Here is a 27923-nt window from a genome sequence, read left to right on the forward strand (position 1 = left end):
TTCTCATTGAGGTCAATGGTGCATGAAGATCCCCATAGGGTTCAAATCCTCATGGTAAATATTACAGATCAAATGGTGTAGTTGTGGGTCATATCATAACTCTTTCGTAACTAATAAAAACATTTGTCTTTTTTTATTTCACCTTTATTTAACCAGGTAAGCTAGTTGAGAACAAGTTCTCATTTACAACTGCGAACTGGCCTAGATAAAGCAAAGCAGTTTGACACACACAACACAGAGTTACACATGGAATAAACAAACACAGTCAATAATACTGTAGAAAAAGACTATATACAGTGTGTGCAAATAAGGTAAGATAAGGGAGGTAAGGCAAAAAATAGACCATGGTGGCGAAGTAATTACAGTATGCCAATTAAACACTGGAATGGTAGGATGTGCAGAAGATGAATGTGCAAGTAGAGATATTTGGGTGCAAGGAGCAAGATAAATAAATTAATACAGTATGGGGATGAGGTAGTTGGATGGGCTATTTACAGATGGGCTATGTACAGGTGCAGTGATCAGTGAGCTGCTCTGACAGCTGGTGCTTAAAGCTAGTGACGGAGATATGAGTCTCCAGCTTCAGTGATCAACAGCCCTTCTCCAAATAATCTACAAGATTATAGCATTGTTTTAATCTACCAGTTGGTGCTAAAATTGAGACAAGGATGCATTGATGTCATTCTTTCATTGATCCCTATATTCTGAACCCGTTCTCTACATGTTTTCTATTGAGTCTGTCGACAAAATTATAAAGGTACACCGCATTTAAAGCGATAGTTTAAGATAATGTACTGAAAACCCTATTGAATGAAAACACCACAACAAAATCTGTTGGCCAGCAAGTGGGAGGGTTTTCAGTGGTTGAATGAAATTTATTTAGAGAGCGCAAGGTAGCCAAATCAAAACCAAATCAAATGTATTTATAAAGCCCTTCATACATCAGCTGATATCTCAAAGTGCTGTACAGAAACCCATCCTAAAACCCCAAACAGCAAGCAATGCAGGTGTTGAAGCACGGTGGCTAGGAAAAACTCCCTAGAAAGGCCAAAACCTAGGAAGAAACCTAGAGAGGAACCAGGCTATGTGGGGTGGCCAGTCCTCTTCTGGCTGTGCCGGGTGGAGATTATAACAGAACATGGCCAAGATGTTCAAATGTTCATAAATGACCAGCATGGTCAAATAATAGGTCTGGGACAGGTAGCACGTCCGGTGAACAGGTCAGGATTTCATAGCCGCAGGCAGAACAGTTGAAACTGGAGCAGCAGCACGGCCAGGTGGACTGGGGACAGCAGGGGTCATCATGCCAGGTAGTCCTGAGGCATGGTCCTAGAGCTCAGGTCCTCCGAGAGAGAGAAAGAGAGAGAGAATTAGAGAGAGCATACTTAAATTCACACAGGACACCGGATAAGACAGGAGAAGTATTCCAGATAAAACAAACTGACCCTAGCCCCCCGACACATAAACTACTGCAGCATAAATACTGGAGGCTGAGACAGGAGGGGTCAGGAGCGGAACGGGAGATTCGATATAGGCCGATAGTTTTTTAATATTTTCTGGGTCAAGGTTTGGCTTTTTCAAGAGAGGCTTTATTACTGCCACTTTTAGTGAGTTTGGTACACATCCAGTGGATAGAGAGACATTTATTATGTTCAACATAGGAGGGCCAAGCTCAGGAAGCAGCTCTTTCAGTAGTTTAGTTGGGATAGGGTCCAGTATGCAGCTTGAAGGTTTAGAGGCCATGATTATTTTCATCATTGTGTCAAGAGATATAGTACTAAAACACTTGAGTGTCTCTCTTGATCCTAGGTCCTGGCGGAGTTGTGCAGACTCAGGACAACTGAGCATTGGAGGAATACGCAGATCTAAAGAGGAGTCCGTAATTTGCTTTCTAATAATCATCATCTTCTCCTCAAAGAAGTTCATGAATTTATTACTGCTGAAGTGAAAGCCATCCTCACTTGGGGAATGCTGCTTTTTAGTTAGCTTTGCGACAGTATCAAAAATAAATTTGGGATTGTTCTTATTTTCCTCAATTAAGTTGGAAAAATAGGATGATCGAGCAGCAGTAAGGGCTCTTCGACACTGCACGGTGCTGTCTTCCCAAGCTAGTCGGAAGACTTCCAGTTTGGTGTGACGCCATTTCCGTTCCAATTTCCTGGATGCTTGTTTCAGAGCTCGGGTATTTTCTGTATACCAGGGAGCTAGTTTCTTATGAGAAATGTTTTTAGTTTTTAGGGGTGCTACTGCATCTAGGGTATTGCACAAGGTTAAATTGAGTTCCTCAGTTAGGTGGTTAACTGATTTTTGTCCTCTGACGTCCTTGGGTAGGCAGAGGGAGTCTGGAAGGGCATCAATGAATCTTTGTGTTGTCTGTGAATCTATAGCATGACTTTTGATGCTCCTTGGTTGGGGTCTGAGCAGATTATTTGTTGCAATTGCAAACGTAATAAAATGGTGGTCCGATAGTCCAGGATTATGAGGAAAAACATTAAGATCCACAACATTTATTCAATGGGACAAAACTAGGTCCAGAGTATGACTGTGACAGTGAGTAGGTCCAGAGACATGTTGTACAAAGCCCACTATGGCGATGATGGCTCCGAAAGCCTTTTGGAGTGGGTCTGTGGACTTTTCCATGTGAATATTAAAGTCATCAAAAATTAGAATATTATCTGCTATGACTACAAGGTCCGATTGGATTCAGGGAACTCAATGAGGAATGCTGTAAATTGCCCAGGAGGCCTGTAAACAGTAGCTATAAAAAGTGATTGAGTAGGCTGCATAGATTTCATGACTAGAAGTTCAAAAGACGAAAACGTCTTTTTTTTTTTGTAAATTGAAATTTGCTATCATAAATGTTAGCAACACCTCCAACTTTGCGGGATGCACGGGGTATATGGTCACTAGTGTAACCAGGAGGTGAGGCCTCATTTAACATTATCAACGTTTCCCCTCAACGCAATATTAGCCACTTTCAATGCAACATACCGGAAACAAAACAAACTATGCAAGACATTTTGTTGTAGACAGAATGCATTGGAGTGTGATTCTATTGCATTGACCGCTCACGACTCAGCCCTTACTCTACACAGACTGGTGTGGCATAACCAATCAGAGCTGCAGTAGGCCTATATGCAAATAGACCATTGCCATATATGGATTTCTGCCATTTACTTTGATCTGGACCGTGTTTACAGCTGTGGTCGTGAGTAGATGTGCTTGTTTAGAGATCAAAGTGAGAGCTGCATGTAGCCACATGTGCACATTTTGTTCATATCCTTTGCTAGTTAGTGAGTTATTAGCCCAGTTATAGATCATTTATAGTCAGCAATATGGGAGGGATTGCTTCCTATAAGAGCACAAAACGTTTACATTTCTTTTCATCTTTGAAAAGCAAGTCAAGTAGAGAGCTTTTTTGTGTCCTAAAGGGGAAGTGTTGTATTTTGAGACAGGCTTGAATAAGTAGCCAATTTGTCTGACTCTCTGTAATAATGCATTCTATTTTGTAAAGTGGTTTCTTGCATCAAACAACAACACCATTTTCAGTCACCTCGTTGTCTGAAGGACAAGTGGATAAACAGGTTAACCTCTTGATTCTAGCCATCCCGGATCCGGGATCGTGAATACAGCCTCAAGCTCATTACCATAACGCAACGTTAACTATTCATGAAAATTGCAAATGAAATGAAATAAATATGCTAGCTCTCAAGCTTAGCCTTTTGTTAACAACACTGTCATCTCAGATTTTCAAAATATGCTTTTCAACCATAGCAAAACAAGCATTTGTGTAAGATTATTGATAGCTAGCGTAGCATTTAGCGTAGCATTTAGCGTAGCATTTAGCGTAGCATTCAGCGGGCAACATTTTCACAAAAACAAGAAAAGCATTAAAATAAAATAATTTACCTTTGAAGAACTTCGGATGTTTTCTTTGTGTAGGAGAAATCGCTCCGTTTTGTTCGTCACGTTTGGCTACCAAAAAAAAACGAAAATTCAGTCATCAAAACGCCAAACTTTTTTCAAAATTAACTCCATAATATCGACTGAAACATGGTAAACATTGTTTAGAATCAATCCTCAAGGTGTTTTTCACATATCTCTTCGATGATATATCGTTCGTGGAAGTCTCCTCTCTCCTCTGAATCACATGGAAGAATGCTTGCAGCTGGAGATTACGCACCAATTTCGACAAAGGACACCGGCTAGGACCGGCAGGGGGAGCGGGCACGATTCCTTCCCTGGTCGGAGTACGCCCAGAATTCCTTGCGTCACTCCTCCACCGGGCTGACTTCCAGTGTGTTCTGGGTTATCAGCCAGCCCTGGCTCCATGGACCCCGAGCCAGCTCCTGCGGTGGACCAGTGGTTCAGGCGCGCAGAAAATGTTTGGAACGATGCACACGTGAGGCTCCAGCACGTCGCCCGCCGCCAGAAGGAGCAGGTGGATCGCCTCCGCAGTGAGGCTCCCGTGTTCCATCCTGTTGATCGCGTCTGGCTCACCACCAGGAACCTCTCACTCCGCCTGTCCTGTATGAAGCTGAGCCCTGGGTTTTTGGGACCGTTCAAGGTCCTCCAGAGGGTCAGTGAGGCGACATATAGATTGCAGCTCCCCACTAACTGCCGGATCTCAATATTTTTTCATGTTTCTCTTCTCAGGCCGGTGGTTCCTGGTCCCCTGGCGGAATGCCATCCCCACGACACCCCTACGGAGGCTTTCTTTAATCTCAATTCAGAGGCCAGGTCTTAAATAACGGGACCAGACCCGCTCGTGCACAATTTTCGGCGTACGACCTTCAGATGACAGAGACGGGTATTTAGATCCGGCTCGAAGGACCAATTGTTACAGGGATTAAATTCCTATAAGTTTTAATACCTAATTCAAATTAAACACTCTGTCAATTCCTAAGAATTTGTAAGACTCTTATTTGCATAAAATGGACAGAGACCAGTCTCAAAATCAACCAGCAGCGTTTATTCTCGAGAGTACTGAACATGATACAGTTTACCACAAGTTATAAACTGAAAATGACGTCATTCGTTTTCGAACTGTCCCGTCTCTTCTTCACCTTGGTACAAAGGCTGTATAGTTCTCAAGCCTTCCCACATCGTCTCTCCTAATTTAGATAATTTACGACCGAGCCAAGGCCTGCCTGTGTAGATAAGCATTTTAGCCAGTCTAGCGATAAGTTCATTCATTTCTACCAAGGAACAGACAGTCATTGTTCTAATACTTGATTATATTTACACACATTATATTCAGTACTAGGATTAAAAGAAAATTGTGCAGAGCATGTGTTGTGTATGTATTGACATAGTGATTGCAGACCAATGAACTGATAGTGTACTGATGTCTCTATGTAATGAATTAAGAGGATGGAGTGGGTGCAGGGACGAAACATGGTCAAGTAAAGTAAACAGACAATGTTGGGAATGGGAGAAGGCTGGCACAGGAGACAGGTTTTACTGGCAGTCATTGGGTTGATGACGTGTCCAGTTGATATCTAAGATTAAGACAGAGTTGAGTTGGTATATTAATAGTTTCACAGACCAAATCAATCTGTAATATTGTGCATTTTTCCCTGTTCTTTTCAAACCCCACACACATCTGTTGTGAACTACTCAGGTCAAGGCCTAGGGTTACCAGGTGCCATAGGCCTATGCAGAAATTAAATTATAGAAATTTAAAAAATACAGGACGGTCCAATGATGCCATGAGTGAGTAAATATCCCAACTCAACTCTGTCTTAAAGGGATAGTTCACTCAAATTACATAATGTAATATTTTTTACATTTTTTATTTAACCTTTATTTAACCAGGTAGGCATGTTGAGAACAAGTTCTCATTTACAATTGCGACCTGGCCAGGATAAAGCAAAGCAGTTCGACACACAACGACACAGAGTTACACATGGAGTAAAACCAACATACAGTCAATAATACAGTTTAAACAAGTCTATAAACGATGTGAGCAAATGAGGTGAGATAAGGGAGGTAAAGGCAAAAAAGGCCATGGTGGCAAAGTAAATACAATATAGCAAGTAAAACACTGGAATGGTAGATTTGCAATGGAAGAATGTGCAAAGTAGAAATAAAAATAATAGGGTGCAAAGGAGCAAAATAAATAAATAAATTAAATACAGTAGGGAAAGAGGTAGTTGTTTGGGCTAAAATATAGGTGGGCTATGTACAGGTGCAGTAATCTGTGAGCTGCTCTGACAGTTGGTGCTTAAAGTTAGTGAGGGAGATAAGTGTTTCCAGTTTCAGAGATTTTTGTAGTTCGTTCCAGTCATTGGCAGCAGAGAACTGGAAGGAGAGGCGGCCAAAGAAAGAATTGGTTTTGGGGGTGACTAGAGAGATATACCTGCTGGAGCGCGTGCTACAGGTGGGAGATGCTATGGTGACCAGCGAGCTGAGATAAGGGGGGACTTTACCTAGCAGGGTCTTGTAGATGACATGGAGCCAGTGGGTTTGGCGACGAGTATGAAGCGAGGGCCAGCCAACAAGAGCGTACAGGTCGCAATGGTGGGTAGTATATGGGGCTTTGGTGACAAAACGGATTGCACTGTGATAGACTGCATCCAATTTGTTGAGTAGGGTATTGGAGGCTATTTTGTAAATGACATCACCAAAGTCGAGGATTGGTAGGATGGTCAGTTTTACAAGGCTATGTTTGGCAGCATGAGTGAAGGATGCTTTGCTGCGAAATAGGAAGCCAATTCTAGATTTAACTTTGGATTGGAGATATTTGATATGGGTCTGGAAGGAGAGTTTACAGTCTAACCAGACACCTAAGTATTTGTAGTTGTCCACGTATTCTAATATTGGTTTCCTTACCCTGTTAGCAGTCTAAGACTGCAATCCATGCTTTTTTTGGCCTGCCCACTGTCTCCAAATGCTAACGTTGTGTAAATAAAGTTTGATTTGAAAATGTAATTCAAAATACAATGCAAAATAATTAGTTTATTTGTCAAATCCTTCCTTCTATTTGGCCTACAATGTGGTTAATAAAATCCGATGTGGATATATTTGGCTGTTTTCACAAAACAGTGTGAAATATACACATAAACAGCCTGAATGTAGGATAAACGTATTGTGCTGTAAAAAGATGAACTAATTGATTAATCTGTTCTACATGTCATGTTTCTATTGGCCGCAGACACCGATTGTGTAGAATCTCCCTTATAGAGGTATTCACACAGCACGAAATGTGCAGAGCTATGACAGATAATTCTGACATACTAGTCTTTTGTTCGGGACGATTTTGTGTTGCTCACTGTAGCTCCCTTCAGTAACCACGAGCACAACCTGGCGGCTTTATTCTGTAGTTTTAGTCAGAATTATCACCTTCCGTGAGAACTATAAAGTACATGAAGAATACAGTTAAGCACACTCTTACAACCTTATCTTACGAGTGACTTATTAGCTTGGTATAACTCTGAAGTGCTTACATACATAACAGTTTAACCGGCGTTATAACGGGTTCAGATTAAACACATGAATAAAGGAAAAAATACCTCATTGGCTGCTTATTACAGAAGGGAGGAAATCAAATTTCACACTTATTATTCCTGGCATGAATTCACACTTCATCCTAACATACACTCTTCAACCTTTATGAACTACACCCGATGACATGAAAACTTAGCTAACGCAGCGCAGGATTGCCTTCCCTCCAAAAGTGTGTTGCTACAATAAGGATCCCCGTTACAACAGTATTAGCTACGTAGTTCCACTTGTATTATCATTTCCCCTGCACAGCGGACACATAAACAATTCAAACAAAAGACAACGACATAACCTGTAAGTCTAACTGTCAGTTACACTCACAAGTGCATTAAATTGCGACACGTGAATGGGTATCATTATCATTCCAAGCTCGCACATTGAGAGCTTGGCATTAGGAAACCAATATATAATGTTGTAATTTGGGTGAACTATCCCTTTAATCTTAGGTTTAAAAATGGGAACATGTCACTTAAAACACTTGTATGTAATTTGACTATGATTTGATTATGTTGTTGTTTTTGCACTGTTGCCAGTGTCGTCTGTCTGTGTTGTCCGTTTTGTCTTATATTGTGTTTTTACATTTTTAATTCCAGCCCTTGTCCGCACAGGAGGCCTTTTGTCTCTTCCAAGGTTGTCATTGCACAATTCAGTTGCCTGGTTAAATGAAGGTTACATAAAAAACAAGTTAAATGTTGACATGAACCCAGTAACTGGCAGTGAACCTGTCTTCTATGTCAGCAATCTAACGTCAAATAAATATACCAACATAAAATTATAATTGACACATCTCTTCTCTCTATCGAGCCAATATTGTGTTGGAATGCACAACTCCACTTCATGATAAGCCCTACTTCAAATATGCACAATAGGCTACTACATTTTAAGATGATAAAATATGATGAAGTTTCTTCCTTGTTATGACATTTTGTCATATCTTCTGAAATGCTTTGAAATGGTTAATTGTACTCATAAGGTACTGAATTAATAACCAACCAAATCTACAGACCTTATAAGGATAGAAACAAACAAGGAGGCATGCAGAGGTGAAGAGGAGTTAGAGGAGGGGTATGAGACAGATACACTATAAAAGCAGAGAGCGGTGAGCGAAATAATTAGAAAGTCAAAAGAATAGAAAAGAAAGAGTTCACACTTTGGTAAGACAATTGTTTTACTTCTTGTATCCATTTTTTACCTCAATCTTTTATTTTTCTCCTTTAGCTAACTTATGCTCTTTTACCTGTGTTAAACTATACAAACAAACAAACAGATAGAGAGACAGACAGAAGACAAGATGAAGGCCCTACTCGTTCTGGTGGTGATGTTCCTCGGGGCCTCTGCCCACCTCTGCCCGAAGACCTGTGCAGGTGAGCATCAATACAATCATGATCATGTCAAACCCAGAGTGGCTACTCTAGACTTTGAGTTTGGAAGTGGTGTTGTTTTCAGTTTTAATTGTCTTTAGGGGTAAAATAACCAACTTATGAAAGATGTTGGTTAAACATTTACAGTTAAGATAGTTTGTTTGTAAGGATTTGAATAAAGTCACAGTGTAACATATTTCTAATGAAAACTACTCAGAAGTGGTAGGGGGCATTGCGGTATGTTGAGTCATTTTTTACATTCAGCATCACTACGTCAGGGGAAATATAGTATTCTTTCTAACAAATATATCTACATATATTTCAAGATGTTGTGTATCCCTGGAAATAATCAGAATTCATGTAAACGTAACAGTTTTGAAAACATAGCTTGTCCAAAAAAAGTGGTCTCAGGGTATGGGGTAAATTGAGCCACCAGTTGTCTTGAACAGGGATGTTGTGCCAATTCATAGGTAAGTTCTTTACATTTGAGTCTACTAAGCCCATGAAAATGTCTGCCAGATTCTTGATATGTTTAGCAAGCTCAGACTCCATGTCATCACAAACACCCTGTGTTCCTCTGGTATCAAAGTCTCTCCTTCACATTGGATCATGTTTATTTTCTTGTTTGTCAATGTTCCTCTTCAGTGTCACTCTGTCTATTTTTCCTCCCTAACTGCTACTTGAATGGACTTTTTCCCTTCTCTCACTTCCTTGGCTGCTCTTTCAAGAACCTCAAGGGAGGCTGGACCCCTGCTTGTTTTACATTTGTGCACACGGCGCATGATAGTGTCTGCTCTGTATCAATAAAAATGCACTATCTTGAGTTCATATGGAAAAAATACTATGCATATTATGTATAAAACTGACTAAATGAAATTAGCATTTGTATGGGGTGTGTTGAGCTATTGGCTCAACTTGAACCCTGGCCAAATGACACAATTTACCCCAAAGCGTCCATTTTGACCCTATTAGCTCACACAGCTACAGGGATGCACTTTCATGCTAGGTTGAGGACCTCATATTGTAGCTTATAGAGATCCCAACTGAAGATTCTTAAAATAACCTATTTTGTTTTAGATACAAGCACCATGAAACCTATAACACAATACATTCATCTGACTTTGTGGAAATCCGTTTTTGGCTCTAGCAACACTTTCTCCATGTTTCTTCCTTCATGAAATGATGACCACTTCCTAAATGTTTGATCACATTCATTTAATTAATGTTGTGTATGGTTTCCTAGAAACAAGGTGTTGCTCAACTAACCCGTTGGCACAACATACCCCACTCTCCCCTACAGCCTTACCTGTTTTACTTGCTGTATTATGAGCTCTGTCTGCTTGTATCACTTGTTTTCTCTCTCCTAGGTAATTCAACAGTTGAACTACGAGCAAATTATGCTATTGAGCCATGCACTGGTCATGTTGCTTGGTACAAATTGGGCTCCTACTGTGTTAAGCACATCAACCAGATGTTGGACTTTACGTCAGCTGAGGTAAATTCAGACTTCTCTCAGGTTTTATCCCACATATCCATGATGTCTCAGTTAAAGGTAGACATACAGTAGTGTACCTCACCACTGGGCACAGACGTCACATCTAGCTTTGATTGATTGAGTTGTCAACTAATGTGAATTCAAAGTGAAATAAACAACATTTTGAACCATGTCATTGGATTTAGGTTAAACTTTGGGTGATAAAAATCCTAAATTCCTGTACTGTACGTTGATGACTTTTTCATAATCCAACCAGTTTTCCACATTGATTCAATGTCATCAGAAGGAAAAACATTGATTTTTTGATTGAAATGACATGGTAACAACTTTGATTTGATTTAACAAGTGTGTGCCCACTGGGTCTATATCTACTGTATGCTGTGTGATTTTACCTCCATAAGTAACTCTCAAAGCATCATCCATATTAATCCAACTCTAAATGTGTTGTCTTTGTTTCCTTAATGTCTACATCACATAGAATCACTGCAAATCTGTGAAGTCTGGTGCTCATCTGGTATCAATCCACAGTGCTGAGGACAACAATGCCGTGGATGAATTCAGTCAGTGGAGCAGCCGACATAACCCTCGCATCTGGCTCGGTGGTTATGCAGTAACTGACCCTTCACAGGTGTTAATAATCATAATAACTTAGCGTTGGCCACCAAAATCCATGATATCGATATCGCTTGATGTATCAATATGAGCAAGGCATATTGTGATATTGGTTTATCCCTTCCTGTTAACATACAGTTTTATGTAAAAAGACATAAAGATTGTGCCTCACAGACCTTCACAGGCTCTCAACTGAGCATACATAATTGCCTGTTATTGGGCCATCGACAATGGATGGAAACTGGTTGAGTGGGTTTAGGCTTCTAGAACATTCACACCTGGCCCAATGGGCAATCAGCAAGCCGTTGTCTAGACTTCATAGAACCGTGGAAGTCAACAGAAAAGTGAACATTCATGTGGTTGCAAGGTTGTCATAAAGCCAGGAAATACACTGAGCGTACAAAACATTAGGAACACCTTCCTAATATTGGTTTTGAAAGCATTCTACAGGGATGCTGGCAAGGGAAATGTTGACTCCAATGCTTCCCACAGTTGTGTCAAGTTGGCCGGATGTCCTTTGGGAGATGGACCATTCTTGATACACACGGGAAACTGTTGAGCATGAAAAACCAAGCAGTGTTACTTTTCTTCATACTCTCAAACCGGTGCACCTGCCACCTACGACCATACCTTGTTCAAAGGCACCTAAATATTTTGTCTTGCCCATTCACCCTCTGAATGGCACATATACACAATCCATGACTCAATTGTCTCAAGGCTTAAAAATCCTTCTTTAGCCTGTCTCCCTTCCTTCATCTATACAGATTTAAGAATATTTAACTAGTGACATCGATAAGGGATCATAGCTTTAACCTGGATTCACCTGGTCAGTCTATGTCATGGAAAGAGCAGGTATTCCTAATGTTTTGTACACTCATTGTATATCAATATTGTTTGGGGGAAAAATGCAACTGTATTGACATCAACTTTTTCATATCGGTGCCCATCACTAATATGAACTGACAAAAATGAATCTCAAAACAAGTAGTGTTCACTGTTCAAATTGGCCATCATTAGCAAAAGCAGGTGAGCAACACCAGTTATACCCCCTCGCTTGGTCAGTTATATGTCCTGCTCTCTCTCTCCCACAGGCTAGCAACTTCCTCTGGGTCGATGGGTCTGATATGAATTTCTCTGCCTGGATTCAGGAACCCAAGCAACCCTCCGGTGACGGACGTTGCATGGAGATGAACTGGCTTGGTAAGCAAGGGAAACTGGCTGTGGATGGAATTGTGGTTGGAATTGTGCTGGTGAAACCCTTACATTTCTACTGCTTGAGTACTGGCACTTCTAGAATATTCTGGGACCTTTTATTTTATTCCAAAATGTGTTGTGGGGTTGGGAGGCAAGAAAATGTTTCATTTTATTTTTATTTTTGACATATGATGACATATTCTAAGAATACTATTAATTTAATGTCTCCATCTCTATTCATCTTCTCAGAAACCGGCAAATGGAATGATAAACCATGTAGTCAGAAGAACTTCTTTGTGTGTGCCTTTAAACCTGACGGAGGCCATCCAAGAGTGGAAGCTACCGATAGATTGGAGCCTGAGGTGTCTCAGTTGAAGCCGTTGACAGATGAGTAGTATATACCTGTCAGATACCCTTTGCCTTATATAGCTTTAGTCTCAGACATCACAACGACACCAGGACACTGTAAAATGTTAGAGAAAACCCATGGCTCAAAGACAAAGCCTTTGTTGGATTAAAGATTTCCACATCACAGTCAGTTTCAATCCACCCAATGTATGAATTTCTGATAATGGTTGTATTTGAATATTCTAAACACATTGCATTTGAGAATGCTATATTTTGTCAGAAAACAACACAACCCTTCCATTTTCTGGATGAATGGTGTTGATATTGCTTCAGTTGCTTGAAAGATGAGACATTACGCATTGCTTGGTTAGCAAATAAAAAATGAATTTTGTCATCCATTTTGTCCACGACCTGGCTCTGTTTCTAAACTGGTGATTCAACAAGTGTCTCTCTTATTGTGATTCCTCATGCAGCTATAGGCCTATACATTTACCACAACTATTCACTTACTATGTAGACAGGCAGTAAGTAATTCACTTCAAATGAGTTAATTAAACCCAATTCAATCCCAAAATGGATATGTGCCGGTTGGGACAACATGCCACGAATAGATGATACTTTAGTTAACATCCACTATAAGATTTAAGGATGCTGCATCAGAGTGAGGGGCTGAAGCAGCCTTGACAGTTTAGAGATGGACAATAGGTTGAACCCATAGATTTAGAATGGATCCCATTGCTTCCCATTCATTCATTGCCCTGTTGGAGTAGTGCACCCAAACAGAGACTGGCATGGCACAGCCTAAGGGTGCACGTCTTTCAAAATTGCTCGGTTGGTAGAGCAGGGTGCTTGTAATGCCAGGGTAGTGGGTTTGATTCCTGGGACCACCCATACGTAAAATGTATTCACGCATGACTAAGTTGTTTTGGATAAAAGTGTCTGCTAAATGGCACATATTAGTCTAATATTTACATATCTTGCATGACTCACCTCATATGTACAGTATATCACAAAAGTGAGTACACCCCTCACATTTTTGTAAATATTTGAGTATATCTTTTCATGTGACAACACTGAAGAAATGACACTTTGCTACAATGTCAAGTAGTGAGTGTACAGCTTGTATAACAGTGTAAATTAGCTGTCCCCTCAAAATAACTCAACACACAGCCATTACTGTCTAAACTGCTGGCAACAAAATTGGGCCCAATTAGCCATTTTCCCTCCCTGGTGTCATGTGACTCGTTAGTGTTACAAGGTCACAGGTGTGAATGGGGAGCAGGTGTGTTAAATTTGGTGTCATCGCTCTCACACTCCCTCATACTGACTGGTCACTGGAAGTTCAACATGGCAAAGAACTCTTGGAGGATCTGAAAATAAGAATTGTTGCTTTACATAAAATAGCTCAACATTAAACTCAACATTAAAGTAATTTCAGCCCTTGTCCGCACAGGTCGTCATTGCACAACTCAGTTGCCTGGTTAAATGGTTACATAAAAAATACGTTAAATGTTGACATGATCCCTTTGAACCTGTCTTCTACTGTAGGTCGACAACCTAACATCAAGCAAATACACTACCGTTCAAAAGTTTGGGTCACTTTGAAAGAAAAGCACAGTTTTTTGTCCATTAAAATAACATGAATTCGATCAGAAATACAGTGTAGACATTGTTAATGTTGTAAATGACTGTTGTAGCTGGAAACGGCAGATTTTTTATGGAATATCGACATAGGCGTAAAGAGGCCCATTATCAGCAACAATCACTCCTGTGTTAGCTAACCCAAGTTTATCATTTTAAAAGGCAAATTGATCATTAGAAAACCCTTTTCTAATTATGTTAGCATATCTGAGAACTGTTGTTCTGATTAAAGTAGCAATAAAACTGGCCTTCTTTAGACTAGTTGTGTATCTGGAGCATCAAACACATGGTTAGCAGATGTTAGCAGACATACACATGGTTAGCAGATGTTAATGCGAGTGTAGCGAAATGCTTGTGCTTCTAGTTCCGACCGTGCAGTAATATCTAACAAGTAATCTAACAATTTCACAACAACTACCTTATACACACGAGTGTAAAGGAATTAATAAGAAAATGTACATATAAATATATAGATGAGCGATGGCCGTGCTGCGTAGGCAAGATGCAGTAGATGGTGTACTGTACAGTATATACATATGAGATGAGTAATGTAGGGTATGTAAACATTATATAAAGTGGCATTGTTTTAGTGAATTGTGATACATTTATTACATCCAATTTTTAGTTATTAAAGTGGCTAGAGATTGAGTCAGTATGTTGGCAGCAGTCACTCAATGTTAGTGATGGCTGTTTAACAGTCTGATGGTGTCACGCCCTGGTCTAAGTATTTTGTGTTTTCTTCATGTATTGGGTCAGGCCAGGGTGTGGCATAGAGTTTTTGTATTGTGGTGTGTTTTGTCTTGGGATTTTGGAATGTGTGTATAGTGGGATTGTAGCTTAGTGGGGTGTTCTAGGAGAGTCTATGGCTGTCTGAAGTGGTTCTCAATCAGAGGCAGGTGTTTACCGTTGTCTCTGATTGGGAACCATATTTAGGCAGCCATATTCTTTGGTTGTATTGTGGGTGATTGTCCTGTGTGTCTTGATGTCCTGGTTAGAGGTTAGGAGACACTTGTATAGGCTGTTTTCGGTTTTCGTTGTGTTGTGTAGTGTTAGTGTTTTGTTGTGTGTTACGTTTGTTTATTAAAGATGAATCACAATAGACACGCTGCAGTTTGGTCCGACTCTCCTTCACCATTAGAAAGCCGTTACAGATGGCCTTGAGATAGAAGCTGTTTTTCAGTCTCTCTGTCCCAGCTTTGATGCACCTGTACTGACCTCACCTTCTGGATGGTAGTGGGGTGAACAGGCAGTGGCTCGGGTGATTGTTGTCCTTGATGATCTTTTTGGCTAGGTGTCCTGGAGGGCAGGTAGTTTGCGCCCGGTGATGCGTTGTGTAGACCTCACTACCCTCTGGAGAGCCTTACGGTTGTGGGCGGAGCAGTTGCCATACCAGGCGGTGATACAGCCCGAAAGGATGCTCTCGATTGTGCATCTGTAAAAGTTTGTGAGTTTTTATGGTGACAGGCGCTGTTGCTCCTTCTTCACCACACTGTCTATGTGGGTGGACCATTTCAGTTTGTCCGTGATGTGTACGCCGAGGAACTTAAACATCTTTCCACCTTCTCCACTACTGTCCCATCGTCGATGTGGATGGGGGGTGCTCCCTCTGCTGTTTCCTGAAGTTTCCAGTGTGATTACAATTGCGTCGTCTGTGGACCTATTGGGGCGGTAAGCAAATTGGAGTGGGTCTAGGGTGTCAGGTAGGGTGGAGGTAGGGTGGATTTGTGGGTTCGATTACAGGCTCAAAATGGCCAGAAACAAATAACCTCTCTGGGGAAGACAACATCCGGTGAAATTGCAGAGCGCCAAATTCAAGTTACAGGAATAGTAATAATAAACATTCATAATGATACAAGTGTTATACATCAGTTTAAAGATTTACCTGTTAATCCAGCCACTGTGTCAGATTTCAAAAAGGCTTTACGGCGAAAGCATACCATGTGATTATCTTTGGACAGCGCCCCGCTTCAAAAGCATACAAACATTTTCCAGTAGAGGAGTCACGCAAGTCGGAAATAGCGATAAAATTAATCACTTGCCTTTGATAATCTTCATCTGGTTGCTCTCACAAGACTCCCTGTTACACAGTAAATGTTTGTTTTGTTTGATAAAGTCCCTCTTCATATCCAAAAAACTCAAAGGCGGTCACAACAGGCAGACGAATACATCCTAATTGTACCGGTAAAGTTCATCGAAACGTGTCAAACGATGTTTAGAATTAATCCTCAGGTTGTCTATTGTCTAAATAATCAATAACATTTCAACCGGACAATAGCATTTTCAATAAAAAGGAAAAATGGCGAACAGTGCGCTCACGGTCACGCGCCCAATCCAGCTCTGCCTGCTTCCCCTGTCCACTGACCAAAAGGTATTTTTACTCGTTGTATTTCAAAATAAAAGCCTGAAAGCATGTCTAAAGACTGTTGACATCTAGTGGAAGCCATAGGAACTGCAATCTGGCTCCTACCCATTACATTCTGTATAGGCATTGAATTGAAAAACAGCCACATAAAAAAAAAAATCCACTTCCTGGATGGATTTGTCTCAGGTTTTCGCCTGCCATATCAGTTCTGCTATACTCACAGACATTATCTTAACAGTTTTGGAAACTTTAAAGTGTTTCCACCCAATACTAATAATTATGTGCATATCCTAGCTTCTGGGCCTGAGTAACACGCAGTTTACATTGGGCACCTCCTTCATTCAAGCTTCCCAATGCTGCTCCCTTTCCCTAACAAGATAACTTTCTTCTGAAAGTCGTCAGTCTATTCTTGTTCAGAGAAATAGTGTCTATTCCATGCAAAAAATTGCCAAGAAACTGAAGATCTGGTACAACGCTGTGTACCTCTCCCTTCACAGAACAGGGCAAACGGGCTCTAATCAGAATAGAAAGAGTGGGAGGCATCGCTACACAACTGAGCAAGAGGACAAGTACATTCAAGTGTCTAGTTTGAGAAACAGATGCCTCACAAGTCCTCAACTGGCAGCTTCATTAAATAATACCTGTAAAACACCAGTCTCAGCATCAACAGTGAAGAGGTGAATCCGGGATGCTGGCCTTCTAGGCAGAGTTCCTCTGTCCAGTGTCTGAGTTGTTTTGCCGATCTTAATCTTATATTTTTATTGGCCAGTCTGAGATATGGCTTTTTCTTTGCAACTCTGCCTAGAAAGCCAGCATCCCGGAGTCACCTATTCACTTTAATGTTGAACTATGTTTTTACATTCAGCATCACTATGTCAGGGGAAATATAGAATTCTTTCTAACAAATATATCTACATATATTTCAAGATGTTGTGTATCCCTGGAAATTACCAGAATTCATGTAAACATAACAGTTTTGAAAGCATAGCTTGTCCAAAAAAAGTGGTCTCAGGCTATGGGGTAAATTGAGATTAGGGAATGGGTAAATTGAGCCGACAGTTGTCTTGAACAGGGATGTTGTACCAATTCATAGGTAAGTTCTCTACATTTGAGTCTACTAAGCCAATGAAAATGTCTGCCGGATTCTTGACATGTTTAATAAGATCAGACTCCATGTCAGCAGAAACGCCTTGTGTTCCTCTGCTAGTCTATCAAAGCCTCTCTTTCTCACAGTAACATGTTTGTTTTCTTGTTTGTCAATGTACTGAGCTATTGGCTGAACTTGCACCTGGCCAAATTACACAATTACCCCAACCATTTTGACTGTATTAGCTCGCACAGCTACAGGGATGCACTTTCATGCTAGGTTTAGGACCTCATATTGTAGCTTATAGAAACCCCAACTAATGTATGAAACAGTCTTAAAATGATCTACTTTGGATTGGATACAACCACCATGAAACCTATAAAAAAAAATTTGACTTTGTGAAAATCTGTTTTTTGGAACTAACACTCTTCCCATGTGGTTTCTTCCTTCACAGACTCCATGAAATGATGACCTCTTCCTAAATGTCACTTGTTTTATCTCTCCTATCTTCCTTGATCTCCCTCTTTTAGATCAGGCAACAGTTGAACCAAGCAATGTTTTTGTATTTGAGCAATGCCCTGGCCATGTTACTTGGTGCAAACTGGGGTCCTACTATTCACATCGACTGGGCTGTAGTGGAGCAGCTGGAGAGTTACAAGTTCCTTGGTGTCCACATCACCAACAAGCTATCATGTTCCAAACACACCAAGACAGTCTTGAAGAGGGCACGACAAAACCTTTTCCCCCTCAGGAGACTGAAAAGATTTGGCATGGGTCCCCAGATCCTTAAAAAAATCTACAATTGCACCATTGAGAGCATCCTGACCGGTTGCATCAACACCTGGTACTGCAACTGCTCGACATTCGACCGTAAGGTGCTGCAGAGGGTAGTGCGTAAAGCCCACTACATCACTGGGACCAATCTTCCTGCCATCCAGGACCTATATACTAAGCGGTGTCAGAAGAAAGACCAAAAAAATGGTCAAAAAGACACCCAAGTCATAGACTGTTCTCTCTGCTACCGCAAGGCAAGCGCCAAGTCTAGGTCCAAAAGGCTCCTTAACAGCTTCTACCCCTAAGCCATAAGAGTGCTGAACAATTAATAAAATGGCCACCCGATCGATTTGTTTTTACACTGCTGCTACTCGTTGTTATTATCTATGCATAGTCAATTTACCCCTACCTACATGTACAAATTCCCTCGACTAACCTGTACCCCCACACATTGACTCAGTACAGGTAGCCCCCTCTATATAGCCTCTGTATTGTTATTTTATTGTGTTACTTTTTATTTTATTTTTTAATTGAGTTTATTTAGTAAATATTTTCTTTACTCTATTTCTTGAACTGCATTGTTGGCTTCGTAAGTAAGCATTTCACGCTAAGGTCTACACCTGTTGTATTCGGCGCATGTAACAAATCAATTTTGATTTGTTTTGATATGTGCTGATTGGGACAACTTGCCACGAATAGATGATACTTTAGTTATAAGACACTATAAGACTTAAGGATGCTGCATCAGAGTGAGGGGCTGAAGCAGCCTTGACAGTTTAGAGATGGATCCCAGTGCTTCCCATTCATTCATTGCCCTGTTTGAGTAGTGTACCAAAACAGAGACGGGGATGGCACAGCCTAGTATTTAGTAGGTTGTCCCGCCCTTGTTTTGTGCAGGATTGTTTTTGTATTCCTGTTATTTGGTGGTGTTCATGAGTTTTATTCTCCAAACTATTTTGGTCCTGCTTCGGATTATTCACCCTGTGTGTTGGGTTGACCGTTTGTGCGCCGGAGAATAAACTGTCTAATAATTGAAGCCTGCTCTCTGCGCCTGATTCCACCCACCTTAGTAATTCGTGACACTGGGACTTATTTCCATTGTGGTCCTCTTGATGTGTCAATGGAAATAAGTACCAGACTTTATTGTGTGTTATCCTCAATGATTTTATTCATGTGCATGTATGGCTTTTAAGTTTTATGTGCGCTTGTTTTTTTAAATGGTCGAATGGCTCGACAAGATCGAACACAGTATGACAGTGAAATAATAAAACAAAAACATAGAAGAAGAACATCTATCTCATCATTCCAGTTACATCATAGGGTTTATTCATATGGTCACAGAAGACATCAAACATAGATTTACTTTATTTTTAAAGCTGTCCAGAGAGGATGTTGTTTTTATAGACAGAGGCAACTCATTCCATCCTGAGGCTCCAGTATACAAGAAAGTACCTTTCCCAGCATTACTCCTGAACCTGTATAAGCACACCTCAGCAACACCTGATCTGGTGCTGTGATTGTGTGCATCCCTAACACGAGGAAAGTAATCACTTAGATATCTGGAAGCAGGACCATAAATACTGCTGTAAACCAGACCTAGTCTAATCTGGGACACCCTAGCCTCAACAGGCAGACAGTTTAGTTCCTGAAAGCAACTCCTGCCTATGTGAGTACGTGGACTCACCTTCAATACTACCCTGATCAGCTTATTCTGGGCTATCTGGAGCTTCCCCTTCATAAGTTTAGATAAGACCCCAAAACAGGAAGTACTAGCATAGTCAAAATGGCATTGGGGCGGCAGGGTGGCCTAGTGGTTAGAGAGTTGGACTAGGAACCGGAAGGTTGCAAGTTCAAACCCCCGAGCTGACAAGGTACTAATCTGTCATTCTGCCCCTGAACAGGCAGTTAACCCACTGTTCCTAGGCTGTCATTGAAAATAAGAATTTGTTCTTAACTGACTTGCCTGGTTAAATAAAGGTTAAAAAAATAAAAAAAATAAAAATTGAATGAGGGCACTTTCATGGAGTCCTTATCAAGCAGCTTGGACTTTCTAGCCAAAAACTTAATCCTGTAATTAACCTTCCCTAGCACCTTATTTGCCATGTTCACACCTCCCAAGCTTCCATCAAGGATACGTCCCAAGTAGCTAACAGAGGTTTTAGTAGTCAGCACCTCACCCCCTAACTCCACTCTGATTTCAGACGACCTACACAATTTAGGTCTGGATCCCAAAATAATTGCTTCAGTTTTCCCAAAGTGCAGAGATAGCTTATTATCTCCATGTCACGCCCTGACCTTAGAGGGACTGTTTATTTCTCTACTTGGTTAGGTCAGGGCGTGATTTGGGTGGGCATTCTAGCTTTCGATTTCTTTGTTGGCTGGGTATGGTTCCCAATTAGAGGCAGCTGTCTATCGTTGTCTCTGATTGGGAATCATACTTAGGCAGCCTGTTTTCCAACTGAGTTTGTGGGATCTTGTTTTCTGTCTAGTTTCTGTAGCCTGACAGAACTGTGCGCTTTCGTTTTTTTGACTTTGTTAATTTGTTTGGTGTCATCAATAAAGTTACGATGTACGCCTACCACGCTGCGCCTTGGTCCACTCTTCATTCTACAAGCGAGAGCCGTTACACTCCAAGCCATTTGTTAATGTTAGTTAGCTAGCTATGTTCTAAGTATGCTCTCCAACATAGTTTTACTTTTGTGAGAAGTGTAGAGTCATCCGCGGCAATATCGTTAATATCGTTACAAACTGAACCCCTAACTCTACATAATACATCTTGACCTGGTTGCTTCCATACAAACCAGAACTGGTGGGCAGCTAACCGATCGCTGCAGCTGTACATAGTCCATCGGTATATAGCCCACGAATTTACCTACCTCATCCCCATACTGTTTTTAGTTCATTTACTTTTCTGCCCTTTTTTCACACCAGTTTCTCTACCTGCACATGTTCATCTGATCATTTATCACTCCAGTGTTACTCTGCTAAATTGTAATTATTCGCTCCTATGGCCTATTTATTGCCTACCTCCTCATACCTTTTGCACACAATGTATATAGATTTTTTTTTTTCTACTATGTTATTGACTTGTTTATTGTTTACTCCATATGTAACTCTGTGTTTGTCACGTTCTGACCTTTATTTCCTTTGTTTTGTCGTTACTTAGTATGGTCAGGGCGTGAGTTGGGGAGGGCAGTCTATGTTTGTTTTTCTATGATTTTGGGATTTCTATGTTTCGGCCTAGTATGGTTCTCAATCGGAGGCAGGTGTCGTTAGTTGTCTCTGATTGAGAAGCCTGGGTTTCACTGTTTGTTTGTGGGTGTTTGTTTCCGTGTCTGTGTTTTTCACTGTTTCGGTTTTGTCATTTCACGTATTAGTTTATTGTTTTTGTATTTCATAGTGTTCAGTGTTTTTGTTATTAAAAACAATATGGACACTTACCACGCTGTGTTTTGGTCCGATCCCTGCTACACCTTCTCTTCAGACGAAGCGGAGGAAAACCCTTACAGTGTTGTTGTCTGTTCACACTGCTTTGCTTTATCTTGGCCAGGTCGCAGTTGCAAATGAGAACTTGTTCTCAACTAGCCTACCTGGTTAAATAAAGGTGAAATAAAAAAATGAGATGAGTAATGAAAGATATGTTAACAGTATTAAGTGACTAAGATACTGTAGAATAGTATACAATACAGTATATACATATGAGATGAATATTGCCAGATACAGTTGAAGTCGGAAGTTTACAAACACTTAGGTTGGAGTCATTAAAACTTGTTTTTCAACCACTCCACAAATTTCTCGTTAACAAACTATAGTTTTGGCAAGTCGATAAGGACATCTACTTTGTGCAGGACACAAGTCATTTTTCCAACATTTGTGTACAGACAGATTATTTCACTAATAATTCACTGTATCACAATTCCAGTGGGTTAGAAGTTTACATACATTAAGTTGACTGTGCCTTTATACAGCTTGGAAAATTACAGAAAATTATGTCATGGCTTTAGAAGCTTCTGATAGGCTAATTGACATCATTTGAGTCAATTGGAGGTGTACCTGTGGATGTATTTCAAGGCCTACCTTCAAACTCAGTGCCTCTTTGCTTGACATCATGGGAAAATCAAAATAAATCAGCCAAGACCTCAGAAAAAAAATGTAGACCTCCACAAGTCTGTTTCATCCTTGGGAGAAAATTCCAAACGCCTGAAGGTACCACGTTCATCTGTACAAACAATAGTACGTGAGAATAAACACCAGGGGACCACACAGCCATACATCTCAGGAAGGAGACGTGTTCTGTCTCCTAGAGATGAACATACTTTGGTGCGAAAAGTGCAAATCAATCCCAGAACAACAGCAAAGGATCTTGTGAAGATGCTGGAGGAAACAGGTACAAAAGTATCTATATCCACAGTAAATCAAGTTCTATATCGACATAACCTGAAAGGCCGCTCAGCAAGGAAGAAGCCACTGCTCCAAAACTGCCATAAAAAAGCCAGACTACGGTTTGCAACTGCACATGAGTACAAAGATCGTACTTTTGGAGAAATGTCCTCTGGTCTGATGAAACAAAGTGAGTCGCAAATGGGTCTTCCAAATGGACAATGACCCCAAGCATACTTCCACAGTTGTGGCAAAATGGCTTAAAGGACAACAAAGTCAAGGTATTGGAGTGGTCATCACAAAGCCCTAACTTCAATCCTTTAGAAAATTTGTGGGAAAATCTGGAAAAGCATGTGCGAGTAAGGAGGCCTACAAACCTGACTCAGTTACACCATCTCTGTCAGGAGGAATGGGCCAAAACTGACCCAATTTATTGTGGGAAGCTTGCGGAAGGCTACCCGAAACGTTTGACCCAAGTTAAACAATTTAAAGGCAAAGCTACCAAATACTAGTTGTGTGTATCTAATCTTCTGACCCACTGGGGTTTGATTTGTCTAATCTTAGCAATTTCTTCTTAGCTAGCTACATAGCCGTCTTTGTATCAAAGATAATTGCGTAATTATCGTATTTCGTCGTCCTAACGTAGTCTACACTGCTATCTGCCCAGCAGCTAGCCAGCTAGCAAACGTCCATAGCAGCACTGTAAAAACTATTACACTCAACTGAACGACTTGATTAGTGTAGTGTTAGCTAGCTACATAGTTGTCTTTGCTGTCTTCGTATCCAAGATAATTGTGTAGTTTAGAGTGTGTAGTCTTAGAGTGATTATCTTAATTTACCGAGGTTAGCTAGCCAGCTATTTGTCGTCCTTAACGTAGGAGACACTGCTAGCTAGCCAACAGCTAGCCAACGTCCACCGAATAGAACTTCCTCACTCAACAACCCGGTCGCATTCCGCTTCGCTCCACAGGTAGTATCACATTTTCATTTCATTTCATTACAGTACAACGGTTTGATTTGTTTGATCGTAGCTAGCTACATAGCCGTCTCTGTATCAAAGATAATTGTGTAGTCTAGAGCGATTTTCTAGGTTAGCTAGCCAGCTATTGTCGTTCTTTAACGCAACGTAACGTAATCAACACTGCTAGCTAGCCAGCTAGCCCCCGAATAGCAGCACTGTAGAAACTATCACACTCAACGGAACGACTTGATTAGTGTAGTGCCAACAACGCAGCCACTGCCAGCTAGCCTACAAAGTCAACAACGCAGCCAGTGCCAGCTAGCCTACTTCAGCAGTACTGTATCATTTTAATCATTTTAGTCAATAAGATTCTTGCTACGTAAGCTTAACTTTCTGAACATTCGAGACGTGTAGTCCACTTGTCATTCCAATCTCCTTTGCATTAGCGTAGCCTCTTCTGTAGCCTGGCAACTATGTGTCTATCTATCCCTGTTCTCTCCTCTCTGCACAGACCATACAAACGCTCCACACCGCGTGGCCGCGGCCACCCTAATCTGGTGGTCCCAGCGCGCACGACCCACGTGGAGTTCCAGGTCTCCGGTAGCCTCTGGAACTGCCGATCTGCGGCCAACAAGGCAGAGTTCATCTCAGCCTATGCCTCCCTCCAGTCCCTCGACTTCTTGGCACTGACGGAAACATGGATCACCACAGATAACACTGCTACTCCTACTGCTCTCTCTTCGTCCGCCCACGTGTTCTCGCACACCCCGAGAGCTTCTGGTCAGCGGGGTGGTGGCACCGGGATCCTCATCTCTCCCAAGTGGTCATTCTCTCTTTCTCCCCTTACCCATCTGTCTATCGCCTCCTTTGAATTCCATGCTGTCACAGTTACCAGCCCTTTCAAGCTTAACATCCTTATCATTTATCGCCCTCCAGGTTCCCTCAGAGAGTTCATCAATGAGCTTGATGCCTTGATAAGCTCCTTTCCTGAGGACGGCTCACCTCTCACAGTTCTGGGCGACTTTAACCTCCCCACGTCTACCTTTGACTCATTCCTCTCTGCCTCCTTCTTTCCACTCCTCTCCTCTTTTGACCTCACCCTCTCACCTTCCCCCTACTCACAAGGCAGGCAATACGCTCGACCTCATCTTTACTAGATGCTGTTCTTCCACTAACCTCATTGCAACTCCCCTCCAAGTCTCCGACCACTACCTTGTATCCTTTTCCCTCTCATCCAACACTTCCCACACTGCCCCTACTCGGATGGTATCGCGCCGTCCCAACCTTCGCTCTCTCTCCCCCGCTACTCTCTCCTCTTCCATCCTATCATCTCTTCCCTCTGCTCAAACCTTCTCCAACCTATCTCCTGATTCTGCCTCCTCAACCCTCCTCTCCTCCCTTTCTGCATCCTTTGACTCTCTATGTCCCCTATCCTCCAGGCCGGCTCGGTCCTCCCCTCCCGCTCCGTGGCTCGACGACTCATTGCGAGCTCACAGAACAGGGCTCCGGGCAGCCGAGCGGAAATGGAGGAAAACTCGCCTCCCTGCGGACCTGGCATCCTTTCACTCCCTCCTCTCTACATTTTCCTCTTCTGTCTCTGCTGCTAAAGCCACTTTCTACCACTCTAAATTCCAAGCATCTGCCTCTAACCCTAGGAAGCTCTTTGCCACCTTCTCCTCCCTCCTGAATCCTCCTCCCCCTCCCCCTCCTCCCCTCTCTGCAGATGACTTCGTCAACCATTTTGAAAAGAAGGTCGACGACATCCGATCCTCGTTTGCTAAGTCAAACGACACCGCTGGTTCTGCTCACACTGCCCTACCCTGTGCTCTGACCTCTTTCTCCCCTCTCTCTCCAGATGAAATCTTGCGTCTTGTGACGGCCGGCCGCCCAACAACCTGCCCGCTTGACCCTATCCCCTCCTCTCTTCTCCAGACCATTTCTGGAGACCTTCTCCCTTACCTCACCTCGCTCATCAACTCATCCCTGACCGCTGGCTACGTCCCTTCCGTCTTCAAGAGAGCAAGAGTTGCACCCCTTCTGAAAAAACCTACACTCGATCCCTCCGATGTCAACAACTACAGACCAGTATCCCTTCTTTCTTTTCTCTCCAAAACTCTTGAACGTGCCGTCCTTGGCCAGCTCTCCCGCTATTTCTCTCAGAATGACCTTCTTGATCCAAATCAGTCAGGTTTCAAGACTAGTCATTCAACTGAGACTGCTCTTCTCTGTATCACGGAGGCGCTCCGCACTGCTAAAGCTAACTCTCTCTCCTCTGCTCTCATCCTTCTAGACCTATCGGCTGCCTTCGATACTGTGAACCATCAGATCCTCCTCTCCACCCTCTCCGAGTTGGGCATCTCCGGCGCGGCCCACGCTTGGATTGCGTCCTACCTGACAGGTCGCTCCTACCAGGTGGCGTGGCGAGAATCTGTCTCCTCACCACGCGCTCTCACCACTGGCGTCCCCCAGGGCTCTGTTCTAGGCCCTCTCCTATTCTCGCTATACACCAAGTCACTTGGCTCTGTCATAACCTCACATGGTCTCTCCTATCATTGCTATGCAGACGACACACAATTAATCTTCTCCTTTCCCCCTTCTGATGACCAGGTGGCGAATCGCATCTCTGCATGTCTGGCAGACATATCAGTGTGGATGACGGATCACCACCTCAAGCTGAACCTCGGCAAGACGGAGCTGCTCTTCCTCCCGGGGAAGGACTGCCCGTTCCATGATCTCGCCATCACGGTTGACAACTCCATTGTGTCCTCCTCCCAGAGCGCTAAGAACCTTGGCGTGATCCTGGACAACACCCTGTCGTTCTCAACTAACATCAAGGCGGTGGCCCGTTCCTGTAGGTTCATGCTCTACAACATCCGCAGAGTACGACCCTGCCTCACACAGGAAGCGGCGCAGGTCCTAATCCAGGCACTTGTCATCTCCCGTCTGGATTACTGCAACTCGCTGTTGGCTGGGCTCCCTGCCTGTGCCATTAAACCCCTACAACTCATCCAGAACGCCGCAGCCCGTCTGGTGTTCAACCTTCCCAAGTTCTCTCACGTCACCCCGCTCCTCCGCTCTCTCCACTGGCTTCCAGTTGAAGCTCACATCCGCTACAAGACCATGGTGCTTGCCTACGGAGCTGTGAGGGGAACGGCACCTCAGTACCTCCAGGCTCTGATCAGGCCCTACACCCAAACAAGGGCACTGCGTTCATCCACCTCTGGCCTGCTCACCTCCCTACCACTGAGGAAGTACAGTTCCCGCTCAGCCCAGTCAAAACTGTTCGCTGCTCTGGCCCCCCAATGGTGGAACAAACTCCCTCACGACGCCAGGACAGCGGAGTCAATCACCACCTTCCGGAGACACCTGAAACCCCACCTCTTTAAGGAATACCTAGGATAGGATAAAGTAATCCTTCTCACCCCCCTTAAAAGATTTAGATGCACTATTGTAAAGTGGCTGTTCCACTGGATGTCTTAAGGTGAACGCACCAATTTGTAAGTCGCTCTGGATAAGAGCGTCTGCTAAATGACTTAAATGTAAATGTAATGTAATGAAATAAATAAAAGCTGAAATAAATCATTCTCTCTACTATTCTGACATTTCACATTCTTAAAATAAAGTGGTGATCCTAACTGACCTAAAACAGGGAATTTTTACTAGGATGAAATGTCAGGAATTGTGAAAAACTTAGTTTAAATGTATTTGGCTAACGTGCATGTGAACTTCTGACTTCAACTGTATGTAAACATTATTTAAGTGACTAGTGTTCCATTCCTTAAAGTGGTCAGTGATTTCTAGTCTATGCCTATAGGCAGCAACCTCTAATGCGCAAGTGATAGCCTTGAGATAGAAGCTGTTTTTCAGTCTCTCTGTGCCAGCTTTGATGCACCTGTACTGACCTTGCCTTCTGGATGATAGCGGGGTGAACAGGCAGTGGCTCAGGTGGTTGATGTCCATGATGATCCTTTTGGCCTTCCTGTGACATCGGGTGCTGTAGGTGTCCTGGAGGACGGGTAGTTTGCCCCAGGTAACGCGTTGGGCAGTCCGCACCACCCTCTGGAGAGCCTTGCAGTTGCAGGCGGTGCAGTTGCCAAACCAGGCGGTGATACAGCCCGACAGGATGCTTTCAATTGTGCATCTGTAAAAGTATGTGAGTGTTTTAGGTGACAAGACAAAGTTATTTAGCTTCCTGAGGTTAA

The 27923-nt window shown here is 42.3% G+C and overlaps 1 protein-coding gene and 1 long non-coding RNA gene across 3 annotated transcripts; one reads left to right on the top strand and one right to left on the bottom strand.

Moving 5' to 3' along the window:
• Positions 1 to 33: 33 nt before the first annotated feature.
• Positions 34 to 12914, top strand: LOC115103386 (lectin-like). 2 transcript variants are annotated; one of them, XM_029624297.2, is made up of 7 exons: positions 34 to 54; positions 1810 to 1875; positions 8774 to 8870; positions 10235 to 10362; positions 10841 to 10990; positions 12066 to 12174; positions 12418 to 12914. In XM_029624297.2, exons 3-7 carry the CDS (start codon positions 8798 to 8800, stop codon positions 12561 to 12563), a joined length of 606 nt encoding a protein of 201 aa, XP_029480157.2. In that variant the 5' UTR covers positions 34 to 54; positions 1810 to 1875; positions 8774 to 8797; the 3' UTR covers positions 12564 to 12914. The 2 variants fall into 2 exon arrangements, with proteins under 2 accessions (XP_029480157.2, XP_029480158.2); XM_029624298.2 differs by lacking the exons at positions 34 to 54; positions 1810 to 1875 and adding an exon at positions 6605 to 8660.
• LOC135563073 (uncharacterized) lies at positions 3909 to 27857 on the bottom strand. Its single transcript, XR_010460270.1, has 3 exons — positions 27624 to 27857; positions 21822 to 21970; positions 3909 to 3975 (listed from the first exon to the last, which is right to left on the bottom strand). It is a non-coding gene; the product is annotated as an uncharacterized LOC135563073 (long non-coding RNA).
• Between the last annotated feature and the right edge of the window lie 66 nt (positions 27858 to 27923).

Source organism: Oncorhynchus nerka, linkage group LG20 (assembly GCF_034236695.1).
Source record: "Oncorhynchus nerka isolate Pitt River linkage group LG20, Oner_Uvic_2.0, whole genome shotgun sequence".
Taxonomy (NCBI): Eukaryota; Metazoa; Chordata; class Actinopteri; order Salmoniformes; family Salmonidae; genus Oncorhynchus; species Oncorhynchus nerka.